The sequence below is a fragment of the Manis pentadactyla genome, chromosome 12 (genome assembly GCF_030020395.1).
Source record: "Manis pentadactyla isolate mManPen7 chromosome 12, mManPen7.hap1, whole genome shotgun sequence".
NCBI classification, from domain to species: Eukaryota; Metazoa; Chordata; class Mammalia; order Pholidota; family Manidae; genus Manis; species Manis pentadactyla.
The window spans coordinates 46,226,716-46,243,899 of NC_080030.1; the positions used below are offsets into that span (position 1 = coordinate 46,226,716).

The 17,184-nt window shown below is 34.5% G+C and overlaps 1 protein-coding gene across 6 annotated transcripts in view; it reads right to left on the bottom strand.

Moving 5' to 3' along the window:
* The window catches only part of ADGB (androglobin), a 175,165-nt gene that overhangs the window by 110,761 nt on the left and 47,220 nt on the right, over positions 1-17,184 (bottom strand). For 5 of the 6 annotated variants that reach the window (XM_057489120.1, XM_057489119.1, XM_036906895.2 and 2 more), the window contains exons 2-6: positions 16,987-17,149; positions 12,486-12,578; positions 9,288-9,359; positions 7,742-7,951; positions 2,617-2,756 (exon numbers count right to left, since the gene is read on the bottom strand). In XM_057489120.1, coding sequence (XP_057345103.1) covers positions 2,617-2,756; positions 7,742-7,951; positions 9,288-9,359; positions 12,486-12,578; positions 16,987-17,007 — 536 coding nt within the window. In that variant the 5' untranslated portion in view covers positions 17,008-17,149. The remainder of the gene's footprint in view (positions 1-2,616; positions 2,757-7,741; positions 7,952-9,287; positions 9,360-12,485; positions 12,579-16,986; positions 17,150-17,184) is intronic. The other variant, XM_057489121.1, reaches the window with a different exon arrangement.

Sequence of the window (17,184 nt, forward strand, 5' to 3'; positions counted from 1 at the left end):
AAAAATACTATTCAAACAGCCAGATGACTTCTTCTCTTAAAGCACTCAAATAGATTCAATGATAAAATTTCATGTCTGTTTATACAACATGCTATAAGGTTTATTTTACAAAGTTATGAGTTAATATGCATGTCATATACATAAAATATCAATGTATATTATATATTATGAAATATATAAATCTAGATGATATATAATATATATATTCACCAAACTATCCCATTGTTCTTTTAAAAATACAACAGTGTCTTTCATCTTTCTGGTTCCAGTAACTTTTCTAAGATGCCTATGAGGCTATGTAGCAAGGCTGGGTAGCGAGGTTGGGTAGTGAGGCTGTGTAGTGAGGCTGTGTAGCAAGGCTGGGTAGAGAGGCTGGGTAGTAAGTCAGTCTCATACATGGCAGGTCAAGATGGTCATCAGACATCACTGATCAAATCCTTAGACTGGGGCTGTCTTCAATCTCCTCCAACCTAGGACCCTGGAGAATGGTAGTTTCTCAAGATTCATCAAAGATCAGAGATGATCCAAACTGATAACTACTGTGGCTTTGATCATGTAAAAATCAGCATCTTAATTGATGATATGTTCAGATAAATTGATTTTAGAGAACCTAGAAACATATACTCTGTCCAGTACAAAAGAGTGGAGCTGCCACCATAGCACAAAGTCAAATGGGGTTGTGATTGACCAAATGTTTGTCTTCTCAGTTTAGTCCACTTATTATTGATTTTTTTTCTAGTTTATTTATGTTCACACACATAAATGCCATATATCTGTTCCACTGAGAAGTCAGATTCAGTGCACCATATGCCACTAGTGGTGATTCACGGTACTGACCAATGTACATACCCCTTTCTTCAGAAAGAAGTCTTACTATCTTAGTCACATGTTCCATAATTTATAAATCACATTGGTTTGTTTACAAATTACGAATTTGATGTGTCAACATATCTCGAAGATAAATACCTGTTGGGGTAGGTCACAGTCTAGTCTAAACTACTTTTTGGATAATCCTATTTCAGAAGTGACTGTGTAAACCTCATAGAAATAATGCTTTTTTCCTTTCCATATCTCCCAGTGATGCTGAAATACTTTCTACATATTATTATTTTTTAATGTAGAAAATGAAAACTCCTGTGACAAATAATCATTAGACACTACAAAATCTGAAAAGAATGGATAGACAAATAGAAGTTGTATCATGTAACACAGGTTTTCACTAGAAAGCCTAAGAAATGTCTTATGTATAGTCTGATCCTTGATTTCCAAGCTGGATTTATTTATCTACTTAAAATAACGATAATTCTGTTTTACAAGTTGCTAAAAAATTCTACTGAAAGTCAGCTATAACAAAGACAAAATACCACTCCAATTATGCAGGTCATGCATTTATGCTTCACTGGCTTTGCAACTCTAATTCTCAGAAGTTCAAGTTATGCCTGAGAATTGGGAACATTAGGAACATTATTTTCTTTCAACATAAGCAAACATAGTTGTCAAAGTGTGAATACTTAGGAGTATTCAGCTACCTAAAAAGATCTAGGCTGAGTGTTAAAAAAAATATCTTTGAAATTAAGGGTTGCAAACTGAGGGGAACAAATTCCCAGTAGAAAATTGAGGGTTGGTAAGAGAAAAGGGAGATGAATAGGATGGCAGTAGGAGTGGTTGTTTTTGTTGTGTAGCCTTGGGAGAGAAAAAGGAAGCTGAGCCAAAAGAAAATCCACAAAAAGCAGACCAGCCTTTTGACTGGCATTGCTCTGTTTATAGAAGGGAAGGGGCTGAGCTTTGAGCAAATGACTTAAGTGGTCTGTTAACTGCATGTGGGTGTCTTCTGTTGAAAATGAGATGCTGTGACACACTGTGAGGGGAGGACATCAAATTCAAGCTGGCACATGTATGAGAATTCTTCCCTTGAACAATGACACAAAACTGCCCTGCATTTTGTAGTTCAAGCATCTAAGCTGTCTTGCATTGCTAGGGCCAGGATGGAGGGACCACAGATCTCTGCAAGTAAAATTTAAGAGAATAAACATAGCCAACATGTCTCATATATGTTGATGCACAAGCCATGTAGGGATATAAGACACAAGCAAATTTCACAAGAATATAGAAGGAAATATGAATAGTTCTCATGTGGTAAAAGAAACCAATGCTACCAAAAGCATGAGAATCACATTGGCATCCTTCAGAGAGTTCAAGTTTTCAAGATTAGTAAGTTATTGCTGCATATACACAACCTATAACTAACTGGATCCCAGTATACAGTATTCAGCGTTTAGACCAGTATTTTCCCCTATAAAACAACTTCTTTCTCCCATTAAGCTGAAACATTATTTTCCATGATTAACTGACTTTCCATTCAAAGTAAAAGAACATTGGATATAGAATAACTTTTTAGTTTTCTTGGGGGAATTTTGTCTTATTACTGGCTTACCCAGTATTTCAAATCAGTGGCTTTGGCATATTCATTCTTATATTATAAAGGTGATGTCGTTTGGAAAGAAAGCTTTTGAAAATTGATATTTAAAAACTGAATCTATGCAATATTGATGTATACTTGTTGTTGTTATTTGACTATTTTTATACAAATGAGTGATAATTCATCATTCTACATACTCAAGATTTGCCAGCTTAATGAGAGCTTTAGACAAAAGCACTGGCCAGAGTTCAAATTTGTAAGTTGTAGCTGGAAGCAATAGATTGTTATCTTCATCAAAAGGTAGGAAGTCATCGATAGTAATCTTTCTCCAGCAACCCTAAAAGTGAGAAGGAAGGAACATAACGTCAATGATTTGTATTGTTTTCTCTAATACTTTATTGTACACTGCTGACATTACTATTTACTGTTCTATAATTTTATTTTAGCTTCTTAAATCTAAAGACTGACATACTGGTTTTCAGTGCTACTCTGGCTGAGAATTTTAGCTTATTATTTTATTAAATGTAATTACAGGCCATCCATATGCATATCAATAGTGTCATTATTTATGAGGTCTTGTAAGGACATTCTTGGGTGCCCCACCCTATGATATGCAGTAAATTAAAGTGTTTCAAGCAGCAGAGCTAAAACATTTTACAACCACGGATAAGTTTGGGAATAGTTAAATTACTTCATTCAGCCAAAATGCAAATTCTCCAAATATAATTTCAGTAATTATTGTTTATCCTGATAGTCTCAGTGATCTTGCACTTCCAATTACCAAATTACTCCTCCTTGTAATTAAAAATCTATTTTGTAACATGAAGTTAATATTTTGTTTAATAAAATCATTCTATATTTACCTGTATATATATTAGTTCATAATTAAAAGCAGAGACAAATGGTAACATTAATGTTTATGAATTCAAAAGATATTTTTAAATCTTGGTTTCACATGCAAAACTTTACTATGAATTTATTCCTTTGCCCAACAAATATTCCCAGCAGCACTGCAAGCATTGGGAACTCAAAGATCTGCAGAACACATGGCCTAGATCGCTGAACTGCTGTAGTCTAGTGGTGGAGCATACATGCCAGCAATATAAAGTATAATATGTTCAAAGTGCTCTAGGAGCAAAAAGGAAAGTATGACTCATTTTGGTTGGCAGAAATCTGCACAAGAAGGTGGCATCTGAACTAAATATTCAGGAACAGTGTACTTTTCCCAGGTAGACAGGAGCAATAGGGTGACAAATGTTTTCTTTGTATGACACTTGCAACTCTAAACCCACATTGCCTTCTTTAATGGTTATATGTCTTTTTCTTCCCTGATTGATTATACAGGGCAAGACAGGGTTAAAGGCACAGGTGTTTTTAGCCACTCCCTCCTCTAATTTCAAATGAAATGACCCAAAAGTATACATAGCGAAATAAGCCAGATACTCTGTATGACAAATATTGTATGATTTTCCTTATGTGACATACCTGGAAAAAGCAAATTTATAAAGACCAAAAGTATAATAGAGGTTACCAAGGGCTGGATGGAGAGAGGAATAAGAAGTAATTGCTTAGTGGGTATAGAGTTTCTGTTCAAGATGACGAAAAAGTTGAGGAAATAGATAGTGATGCTGGTTGCACAGCATTGTAAAAATACTTAGTGCCTCTGAATTGTACACTTACAAGGGTTAAAGTGCTAAATGTTACACTTATTTTTTTAAAAGGTAGTCATGGGAGGTTCCTTTCTACATCTCAATTTTTTAATAAAAAGATTGTTTTAGAAGCAGCTAGCTAGATTCCTAGGAAAGAAAAGTTTTAAGCAGCCTTAAGAATTTAAGTTAAACCAGTTCAACATATATCACCAGTTTCTGGATGATCAGTGGACAACATAGTTAAATTAAGGATGCTTTGATGATTGAACACCATTGAAGTGTACAGTTTAAATGGATGAACTGTATTATACCTGTGTTGTATCTCAATAAAGCTGTTAAGAAAATACAAAGGGGTTAATGTTCAGTACCACATATCTAAAATATAATTTGACTAAATGTAACAACTTTCTTGGGAATGTTTTTGGTTTGTTGATATTAATATGTTGGTTGCTTGCTTCCTTAAAGTTTATGAAGAAATTTATGAAGGAATGAAAGATCTCATCATAGAACATTGAATTTATTTGAGATGTGATCATAGACCATTGAATCATTTTTACATTTGCTATTCTTTTTATTCTTGCATGTAAATGATGTATATTGGGAGGTTTTTACTGAGTTCACTGTGTTAACACTATGTAATTTTAAATGATAATCAAAATGTTTAATTATTTAGTATGCTTATGAAGAATGATGCCTCTTTTGTTAATGTAACTATAAGTTACTAAAATACTTTAGATTACAGTCATGTTCAAATTTTGATATTTTCCACACTTGAATTCCAGGTCAAGTGAACTAAGTGGCTACTTACATTTTTATCCTCTTCCTTTTATGACCATGCTCAAAGGATAATTTTAAATATTCATTTTTTAATTAATAGAATAATTCACAATTACAAAAAAATCAAGAAAAAGGCATTTGGTAGACAGAAATTTCAGCAAATGCAAAGAGAATTTAGTGAACTTAAAGTTATATGATAGAAATTATGAACAACAAGGAAAGAGTATCACATTTAAAAAGTGATATGAGCATCAGGGCCCTGTGAGACAGTGATAAAAGATACAGCATTTATATCATTGGAGTACCCCCCACCCACCGCTAAAAGAGGGAAAAATGTGGGGCTGAAAATATATGAAATAATGTCTGAAAACTTTCCAAATATGTCATAAGACATAAACCTACAGATTCAAGGAGCAGTATATTCCAAATAGGATAATTCCAAAGGAATCTACACCTGGACACATCAACTTCAAACTTCTGAAAAGTCAATACAAAGAAAAAGTCAGAAAGTAGCTGATGAGAAAAAACTCATTAGTTATAGGGGACAGATTGCTCTTCAGAAACCAGAGGCCAGAAGGAAGGAGCAAACTATGTCTCCAATGGTGACAATGGTGAAAGAAAAGGCTTGCCAATCCTGAATACAGTACAGAGTGAAAATATCCAGTAGGAACAAGGTGAAATAAAGATATTTTCAAACAGAGGGGAGATAATTTGTCACCAGAAGATCTGGCTCAGAAAGAATAGTGAAGGGAAATTCTACAGAGTTTAAAAAAAAAAAAAGGAGACTTAGGATCTCAGGAACTAAGAAAGAGCAAAGGAAAGTGTAAACATAATGGCTAAATATGCTAGAATATTCTTAGCTTCAAGTTTTTAAAAAATTTGACATTTAAAAGCAACATTTATGATGAGGCTCTCAATATGTGTAAAGGACATATTTTTGACAACCACACTATAAAAGGAAAGGTGTGAAGGCGTCTAAATGGTGGAAAAGCATCCATTTTCTAGTGTTAAGTGATAAAATGTTGATTTTTCTAGACTGTAATAAGCTATATATGTCTATCTTAATTCCTACAGCAAACACTAGATAAAAATATATACATAGAGATATACTAAAAATCACTAGAGATTAAATAAAAATGGAATTCTAAGGAATGTTTAAGAAACACACAGGAGGACTGGAAAAGGAAAATAGACAAAAACAAATAACAGAAGTGACAGAGTACACAAATAACAAAATGACAGACTTAAGTCCCCATTACAGCAAATATAAATTACAACACAAATTAAAATGCAAGAGTAACTTGGATATATTTATAAAAATTAAGAATTTGTATATACTTTGAAAAATTTCACATGAGGAATTCCTGGAAAAAATAGTCATGCAAACAGGCAAAAATGTATATACAAAGATGCTACTTCATAGTATTGTTTTTACTGATAAAACACTGGTCATAACCTAAATGTCTATCAATATGAAACTAGAAAAATATGTGTAGCTATTGTTGCATTCAAACAATGGAATATAAGGTAAATCAATATATGTTAGCCTAAATAATGCCCAAGTTTGGTGGAAAAAATACAGAACAATAAGTACCATATGATACTACTGTTGCTATAAATTATATATAATAGATTTACATATGTTTATAAGAAAAAGTTTAGGAGGATATACATAAATCATTTGCTGTGATTGTCCATGTAGGTAGAATCATAGTGAAACTTCTTTCATTTTAATAGTGTTTGAATTTGTTGTACTGAAAACAATAAAATAATAAAAATAATGAAATAAGAATAAAAACATTTCCATTTGGAAAATGTCATTGAATGATAGAAAAATAATTTGTCATGGCATGTATCTTTAAAACACTGTTCCTCAAATAAAAACCCTATTTTAGATGATCAGGAAGTAACATACCTTCTTTACCTTTATTTTCCCGTGTAATGACCTTAAGAATTCCTAAGCATTGGCCTTTCAATATTCCCCATCCCAGGAAGATAGATGGCTCAGGCTCATTAAGGACAAAGTCACATTCTTAGACACATAGAATGTGATGACGAACTTTTCATACTTTACCCACTCCTTCAAATGTTCAAGAACATTCTTTCTCAGTGACTAGGACTGGGTTACTGGGTGTTTGACCTGTATAGTCACATGGGATCCCACACTTAGAAGGACCATGTGCTTGGTTTAAAGTGCTGCTATTACTGTCTTGAAATTCCCAATAGTTTTTGAACAAGGGATGTCTCAAATCATGTGCCTGGTCCTGCCTGTGCTCCGGGCTTTTAGAAAGAGCATCCCACCTATGAAAACCCAGAGGTATTTAACACAATCTCGCATTGTTAAATGTGGTGTGAGTCTACTTTACCATATTAACTAAGGGGTTTTTAACTAATGATTTCTCCCTACTACTATGTCATTTCCTTAGGCAGAGGTGAAAACTTGTTAACATGAAAACAAATGTCAAGTTTAGGACAAAGATGGGATCAGGACCCTCAGCAGCAGCAAAGGCGAGGAAAGAAGGAGCAGATGCCATTCAAAACTCCCTTCTGCCCATGAGCCTGATGCCACATCCCCAAGGAGGAGAAAGAGTGGGCCCTGCCCACCGCCCTGCCACCCTGGCTGGCGGCCTGCAAGAACAGAGGCTGCGAAGGACCCTCCTCGGGTTCTGGGCAGCATCACTTTAAAAAGCACGTGGGACTGACATCAAGGGAGAAACAAAGGTGTTTCTTATTGATCCCAATTTATGTATGCAGGACATTTTTTCCCAGTAGCTACACAATTGACACTCTGTATAAACTGCATCATCTCCTATCAGCCTAGGTAATGGCATGTAAGAAAGATATATTTCAATATGGAAGACGGGTGAATTTTTAGTGCACATGAAAGTGAACTCACCATCCAGTAAAGTTTCACCACATACTTTCCATAGCTATTGAACAAAGGCATATGACCCTTCACAGCCTTGCACAGGGAGTATATGTGTTCCCAGGGCTTCCAAATGAGAAGAGGAGGTTCTCCTGAAGTCCCTTTAAAATAATTACTCAAAACACCGCCATTGGATATCTTCCACACTGCATAAATTTCGCTGATAATCCATCTCATCAGCTAGAGACAAAAAAACATTAGCGTCTATTAGTTATTTTTCAGTTGTCAGTTCTGTAATTTAGGGGGAAAGCCAGTCAAAAATCTACTTCTAATAGTAAAGCTCTCACTTGCAGGGCTTTTAAGAGACAGCAAGGCATGGCAAGGAGTTAAGCTTCAGAGTAAAAATAGGTAACAGGATTTGAATTCTTTTTCAGATTCTTCTGTTCTTGGGCAAGTCATTTCAGCCTCCCTAATTGCAGTTTTTCATCTGTAAAATGTAGATTATACTATTTTTCAGCATTTTTGTAAGCAATAGAAATAATGTATAAGAAATCTCTGCATCACAGTGGGTGTTAAGTAAAGCTATTATTACCTTCAGTGTTATTGGAGTGTCTGAAATATCTCATGGTTAACTGCCTGGCTTAGAAGATTAAGTACTTGAGACTAACCTCATATGATTTAGTTTTTTTTTAAATTTCCATGATCTAGGAAATTTCTTCAAGTTTGGTTAAGTTGGAAGGAGAACTCAGGTACGTTCCTGTATATCTAGAAATTTCATGAAAATATTTTTTACTTTCCTTCCCTTGAAAGATGAAAGCTAATATATGTATATATATGCTTTGGATTCATAAAATAAGCATATTTTAGTCTAAAATATGAAGTATAAAACAATTCAGAGATAATTTTGTACTAATCAGTACAACCTGGTTGAAGAAATAAATGTTTTGATTTTAATACTGATCAAGACATAAAGGTAAGAGGGACAAAATGTTTGAATCAGTAATGACTGTTGATTGTGACTGGGTCTTAGGAGAACATCATCAAAAACTCCTGTTCCTGATGTAACTACCTTAGGAACATGGAACGGGCGGGCTTCTGATGGCTAAAACCCCGAGAGGAGAGAAGAGGAGGTGCCCCCGACCCCAACAGGAAGTAAGCCTGTAGTGCTAAAAATCTGAATTGTTTAGATCAGATGTTGCCAAAGAACTTCATCTGATGATTTCCTTTCATTAGCAAGTCAAATAACATGAGGACACGCTGCTCCTAGCCACAGTTTAGGGCAAGGCAGCAACTTCAACTTCCTATCAATTTCTATGCCCCCGGATCCAGAGAAATGCCCACCAGTTATTCTGGGGCCCTATGGGCAAGAGAGTAGGGGCAGGAGCAGAGTTCACACTAACATTTCCCACCACTTTCTCACTAAACTCACTTACAGAGGCCTCTGTTCCCCTTTGAATGTCCGGTCTATAGAATATAAAGGTGAGCAAGGGAGAGCGGAGCTTGGCTGTCCGGGAATTCCAGCTGGTACGGGAGGCGTTCTGCAAGGCGGGGCTCTAGTTCATACTTCCCCACATACCTCACTGCCGAGTAGGTGTTCATTTGCTGAAAACAAGTCAAACAGGATTTCATTTTCCACAACTACTGGAGCCTGAGATAAACAAAAAATAAATAAAAAGAGCTATTACTCCTTAAGAAAATAAAGGAAATGTAGTTTAGTGAAATAAAGTTTTGTATGCTGTAAACAGACCAAACCTGATTTCATTTCTACAACCAGAAAAATTAGAAGAAAAAAAAATGTATATAAATTAGAAAAAGAAAAAAAGCACCCATAAAATAATCTTGTTAGAGCTATAAGCACATTAATTTCATAATGTAATACTGATAAAATACAGTATATTAGTATACAAATAATATAAGATACATGCAGGTAAACTTAGCATGCATACACACAAAAACTGACTTTAAAAGGTGATTTGGAATTTAACCACTCAAGTTAAACTTGACCTTTAGTTAACAGCTAACAGATGGAAAAATATCTATATCTTGGCTAAATATTAGCTGGGATAGCTTTTTAAAATCTTGTCCAACTTTAAATCGTCATTAAAAAAATAATGTGATGGTTATCATTTAATTGGCGTATAGCTTGTTATTTAGACGACCAAGGAATAAAGATATTGGAAAAAAATATGACTTGTAACAGTTTGAAAAAATTAGTTACAATTCATTACAGCTTATCTATTTAACATATCAAATTAACATAAAAATGGTCTTGCTTAATGACATAGACCTAGGGAAACTAATGCCATCAATTACTATGAATCAGAAGTACAACTAGCATCTTGAAAAATTGATAAAATATTTTTTTATGTCTGAGAAAAATTTAGTTAAGACTACCGTGAAAGCCTGACATTGACTCTTATGTTTAGTTTATAAATATTAAGTTTTTTATATAATAATATATAAAGTTTTATATATGTGAAATTCTGGTTTGAATGATTGCAAAGCAACACTTCTAAAATGCCATACCTTTCAGCAAGTACCAATGTGCATTAAAATTCATTGATTATAGATTAAGTAAGTATTGATTACCTAAAGTTTGAGGGGTTAGAATTAGTAGTCACCTGCTGGCAAAAGAAAAAGAATTGACAGTTTGTAAAAGACAACAGATATTAAGGCAGAAATCTGTACAATGGTTTGTTAGCAACTCTATCTGCTATACTTTAACCTGGTGCACGATAAATCTTTAGACATCTTCTATCTGTTCAATATAATCAATACTCAAGGGCCTGGGCCATCATTATCTGTTTCTCACTCTGTGATCAGGGCTTCTTAACCTCCTTGCTTGGAATGGTCCATGTTGACTCTGATATTTTAAATCCAGGCTTTTAAGCTTTTTAATACCTTAGCTGCTCTCTGATTTAAATCATGTCCTTTGACTTCATCTTTTGCTTATAGTGTCATGGGGTATATTTCCAGGCAGGACTTTACTTTTTAAACTGTGAGTTGCATAATTTAGTGATTCAGGAAATCATTTTAATGGGTCAGGACTATATATATATATATATATATATATCTGTATATATATATATACACACACATATACCTATATGCATTAGAATATACATATATATACACATATATATATTTGAACTAAATATATATATATAGAAGTTATTCTTTATTCTATTTGGAGTATGGAATAGAATAGAATAAATCTCACCTAGAAAGATTTTATTACAATTTTGCACAATTTTTGTCTAAAGTATATATATGCTAATATTTAATGAGTCTCAATGTAAAATGTATTTCTCACTGTGGACTTAGATAGTAAAACTTGGAAAACACTATTCTAAGACTTTCCTACTTGGATAGACTTTCTGTTCTGACTGTTCTGTTCTATATGCCAAGAGGAGTCAGTGGAGAAGGGGAGTAGAGGTTCTGAGATGGATGGCAGCATTATGATAGATCTAGGTGAAACTGTTGTCAACAGCAATGAATGAATTTATTTTTAGTATAAGTGTATCTCTCAGAACTAAGTTATACTAGAAAGAAAAAGATAGTTTATAAAATTTTCATTTTTATCCAAATTTGAAACATTCCCACTTTTTAGAATTAATATCCTTTATTTGCAAGGGATGTATACTCTGCCCTTATATTGAATAGAGCCTGAATATTATTAATAATATCTTAATATTAAATGCATTCTATTAACATCACACAATTTACATCTTTATGTCAATTTCACCTAACATTATAAGTAATTTAAAGATGTGATTCATATATATTTAATGTCTTTTATTTAAAATGTCTTACAAGTAGGCCTTCAGTAAGTTGATGGACAGAGATGCATCTTCTTGTTTTCTCATTTTATTAAATATTTTTGAAATTAGAATTACCTTTCTCAACTAGTAAGAGTAATTGGCAAATATGATGGACAAATTGTATTTTCTTGCATAAGTATTAGTGATTATACAAACTACAACATTTAGGAATAAAATTACTTTATGTAGAAACAGAGATTCAATAGATTCCATAATGTATGAAAGAATCAGCTCCATTACAACCATTCAACTAGCACTAAACAACTAATTTAGCCTACTGGTTTTCCATGCATTAAATAAAAATAATAGGAGATTCAAGAAGGGAAAAAGGCATTAGTGATAATTGAACCCCTGGAAACAGCAGATATATTCAAACATAGCTATTAGGAAGAAAGACCAGTGCATATAAAGTTTTAGTGTATATAAGTAAGTCCTGTTTAAAGTGATGGTTTCTCGGGCAGTGTCCCAGTCAATGTTCAAGTGGCTGGGCCTGGTGTCCAGAAACAAAGGTGACCCTTGGAAAATGCTTCAGGAACCCCTGGAAGAGAGACCCAAGTGCAAATCTCTTAGGCTAGAAAATTGATGCTAATGAACACTAGAGTAAGCAGACCTTCATACCACGTAAGTTCCCCACTAAGAAGCAGAAAGAAGAAAGAAATTCTGTCAGTTAGTAATTAAGGAATCAATTCACACACATTTTAAGCTATAATTCAACATCATGGAGAAAAGTCAAGAGTCTAAACAACATTATAATATCCTCTTGGAAACCAGAATAAGAAATATCAAACTATACTGATAAACATTTATTTCTTAGTTTAAATGCCAAAAAGTAATTACTCTTTCTTACAAGAAAAAATTACTCTAAGCTGATTTAAAAATGCAAATTTTCATAACTAAGATATTATATCCCATAGTTAATATGTATTTTGTTTAACAGAAAAAGTATTTCTTACCCGATTAATTAAAAAATCCTGTGGACGTTTCCAGGAATGAATTTTCAATGATGGTGGTAGTTCAATCTTTCCTTCAGGGTCTTCAAAAAAATGCTATATAAAAATATATTCAGATTTTTATCCATATGGTTTAATTAGCATAAAATAAACTCAATCCTAGTAAAAATTTAGTGCATAGATTTGACTAACAAATATTCATTTATAGAGCAAATTGCATATTTATTCTTAAAGCTAGTTCACAGAGTAACTAGAGCATACTGAAATTAACAATATTGAATTTAATTAACAAAACCTTGGTTGTTGAGTAGTGTTTTGATTGCAGAGGAAGCAGTCCAAACAAGCAAGAGTTGCTTCAGAAAGTAAATTAGGTATGGTGGGAAAACAATTTCAATGGCCATATTTTCCACTGAAAATATTGTTTACGTGAGTAGAGAAGACTGAAAATATTTACTTAATTTTCAGCTGTTAGAATCATAAACAGGATTATATGTAAATGAAATCTGTACCTTTGATCTGACTTTCATTTATTACTTTTTTTAATTAAACTTGTAATTTTGAAATAATTATAGATTCACATGCCATCTAATGAAATAATATGGAAAGTTCCTGCAGTTGTTTACCCAACTTCTCCAATGGCAATATCTTGAAAACTATAGTACAATGTCACAGTCAGGATATTGACATTGACACAGTCGAGATACAGAATAGTTCTAGGAACACAAGGATCCTTCCTACACCCCTTTATAATCACACACCCTCCAACTCTCCTACCACCTGTTTAAGCCCTACTATCTGGCAATCACTAATCTGGTCTTGATTTTACAATGTTGTCATTTCAATAATGGAATCATAAGTATATAAACTGTTGGATTGGCTTTTCTCTCTAACTCCTTGAAGATTCAATTCAATCAAGTTGTTGCAGTTAGCAATAGTTTATTTCTGAGTAATATTTCATGATATAGATATTCATTTATTTACCATCCACCCATTGAAAAAGATTTGGGCTGTTTCCATTTTGGGGCTATTATAAAGCTGCTTTGAACATTTGCATACAGGTTACAGATTTTTGTGTGAATGTGAGTTTACATTTCCCTGGGATAAATGCCCAGGAATGCAATTAATTCATTAATTTTTGAGCCCCTCATATGGGTCACTTAGTGACCTCTGGAGAAAGATGATATCTACTCTTAAATGTTAGCAATCTAGTAAATCAGAGAGATAGCAGGTAGCTACTATGTAAAATTCTCACAGCTCATAAGGTACTCAGTGGGGGGGGAGGGGGTTCCTTTCAAAAAGGACCATGAGAATTGCTGAGAGTACAAACAAAAGGCTTGAAGAATATATGTAGAAAAAATGGGTAACTGCATTTCACCTGTTAATGGGGAAAGGCGCAAAAAATTAGTTTTGTAATGTTCATGGCAGTCATGTTTTAATCTTAATGTTGGTGTGACTTGAGAAATTGGTTATATTTGAGGGCATTGCTTGAGTTTTAAACATAATAACTGTCTATGTGTATCTGGATCATGTGGCTTATTGTCACATTTAAGATACTGGAATAATTTGAATGAAGACAAAGGAAACCTCAACATCTAGTTAAAATGATAAAAGAATGAGTCTTTGAAAAAATAGACTGAGGTTTTCAGGAGCTGTATTAGACTTCTGGGGTGCACTCACATCACTTTTTCCTTACAAATATTAATTTGGTTATTTTAAAGTCCCCTATCTGACAATACCCAAATCAGAGTCACCTGTAGATCTGTTTCTATTGTCTGATTTTTCTTCTTGTTTTTCAGTCACTTGGTTCTGTTTCTCTTCATGTCTGGTAAATTTTGGTTTTATTTGTATAAAAATTTATACAAGCTATGAGCAATGATGTCTTCCTCCATCCAGGAGCATTTTATTCCCTTCTGTCAGGCTAAGTAGGAGATGAAGTTGACCCAGTTAACCTTGGGTCTCACAATTTGACAGGGCCAGCACAATCTTGGTTTGCCCTTACTCAATACAGAATGCTCTGGCTGTTGTTGGGCTACTAACTGAAAAGCTGGAGTATTTATCAGGGTCCCTTCACTTTGGTGTAGCTTGAATTCTAATCTCTTGCCACAGCATCTTGAAATCTTTGCTCAGTTATTTAACTTCCAAGCTGCTGCTTTTTACTCATTTGCTTAGGAGCAAAAGCTTCACACACATAGCTTAGGCTTGGGCAAATGTTCCAAAATAAAATTTTATGCAAAATTTTCAGATCATTTCTCTGTAGTTACCACTGGGATTTTGGTTCAAGTTCTGGCTGCTTTGGCAGCTCCTGATACTATCTTATCTCCCTCAGCCCACAGAAACCGACACAAGCCCTATCTACTACATTCTGCTTGGCCTCTAATATCTATGCTTTGAATTAATAAATTTCCTTGAGAAAAAAGACAAGGTGAATGTGGGGCTCATCCTGGTGTGATTCCCTATTCTCACATTAAGTGAATGGTAATCTTTCAATGTCATTTTGTCTTAGATATATTTCTTAATATCACCTTACAGTATTTTATCACATACTTCTCAGTTTGGTTCACCCATCATGTCGTTTGTCGCCTTTACTCTGAACTTATAGGGAAATGTTATAAATCTGAGGCTGTTGTTCTGATGTGAAGTGTTCTTTTATGAAGTTCCAAGGATACCTCCTGTAATTGGATGATGCTTAAGATAACTCTGGTAAAATGCGGATGTTGCAAATCATGGCTAAGAGCTACTGTGCCACCATATCATAGAAATGTAATCATAAGGCTTGGAATGTCCACCACTCACTTGAGTGAAGGAACCCTGAGCCTGAATACTGAAGGTGTGAAGCAGAACTGGGGTGGAAGCAAGGTTCAGCCCCAGATGGTACCACTTTGCACTGTTGTGATATTCAGGGTTTGAGCTGGTCCTCTTCTGACACGGTGAAAGCTGTGGTGGCAGAATGGAGTGTCTGCTGATGTTCTGAGTTATCACATCCCATTGGAATATCCCCTGTAGGGTTGATGTTCCTTAATCATGCAGTTTTATACAGCTCCTTAGTCCAACTGCTGCAGTAACTACTTTGGGGTCTGATGTCCAGAAAATAACATTTCTATACGTTGCCCCTAAATGAAATGGGCATCAAGTGAACAGCACACTCATTATTGCTCCAGTCTCAGTGGTTTTCTCCAGTAAATGTTCTTCCAACAGCCTTGCTCTTGTTTTATAAGACTGATAATTTCCAGGATTTGATACCTAAGCTTCCACAGACCAGCAAGATGCTTTTACAGCTGTCTGATAAGGGCATGCTTCTGCTCCAAGGTCTCTGTAACATTGTATTTCATATCCTATTTCAAAGTGTTCAGGCACTTCTCTGCTCTTCCCTATCCTGCTGTCTCTTCACACTGTGGGGTGGCTCATCTCTAGATCTTCTCCAGCTCCCAACTGAGGATCTGCACAATCTGTCATTCTGACGTAAATTCACACACAATCACCATGTTTTGAATTGCTTTTTAAAAATATGTAGAATAAGACCATTTTCGATTGAACCCAGAAAGTTCAAAAGCCCTTTGTATCTAAAAATTCCATAATCACTATAGGTATGGTACAAAGAATGCATTCCTACGCAAGTTGCTAACTTGAAATTGTTCAAGTGGTAACAGAGTCAGCAATTAGTTATATTTATTAATATCTTTTGTAAACAAATTATGGATATGAATCATGCAGTTTGTGACTGCATTTTGTGAACAAAATGTAATTGCTAATAAGTACTATTTCAGAGTGTTCCATGCAAATAAAGACACCAGAGTTCAAACCTAGTCATTCTGGTAATTTTGTTTGTGTTTTGAAAATTGTATTGTGTTCTATAAATATTTTTGTAAATGAATTGGTGCACTACATAAGTGGGTCATATTGAAAATGCAACCTAGATTCATGTGCTCAACAAAGAAGTCTTTAGAAATAGAGGAAACATTTTTTTTAATGTGCAAAAGAACCTAAAATAATACAGTTGGAAAACGTAGGAACCTCATACTCAGACCCAATCTCAGGGATGTATGTTTAAATGGCCATAGGTAAATGAAGTGTAACCTAAACCTTTACCCAAGTATCTTGGCTTGGTATTAACAGAGATTTAAATCTTACTTCACAGTAACACCTCTTCTAAAAAACCACTTTTTTAAAAATATAATCTCCAGATAATAGCTCACAGGTCCACTGAGGCCTCTCATTTTCTAAATGACTATCTCTAAATGCCTGGTTCCCAAACTCTGTCCCAAATCTACTAGCTAACCTGGTCTATCAGTTTTCCCTTTATTTCATTATGAGTCTTTGCTCGGTCATCTCTCTCCTTTCACTGATGCAAATATAATCCATCAAAGCTCAGGTCTAAGGCTTGGAAAGGAGATCAGGTGGGCAAAACCAAAATTTCTCTTTTGAAGGGAGGCTGTGGAGAAGAGTAACACACCCAAACCTTACTCCATTATAAAATTAAAAACCAAAATGAAAACTAGTCACTTACAAATACTGGGCTTTTTCCCATTTTGTCCTTTTCTTTTCCAGCTTTGCCTGCATCCCACTTTTCTGCATTTACGTCAGCTTCACTCCATTCTGGCCAGATGGGGAATTTCCCCTTCCTCTGTTCACCAGAAACAGGCTGTACGTTACCGCCTATAGGGTACTGACTAGAGACAGTCAGGGGTGGGGAGAAGGGGAGAGG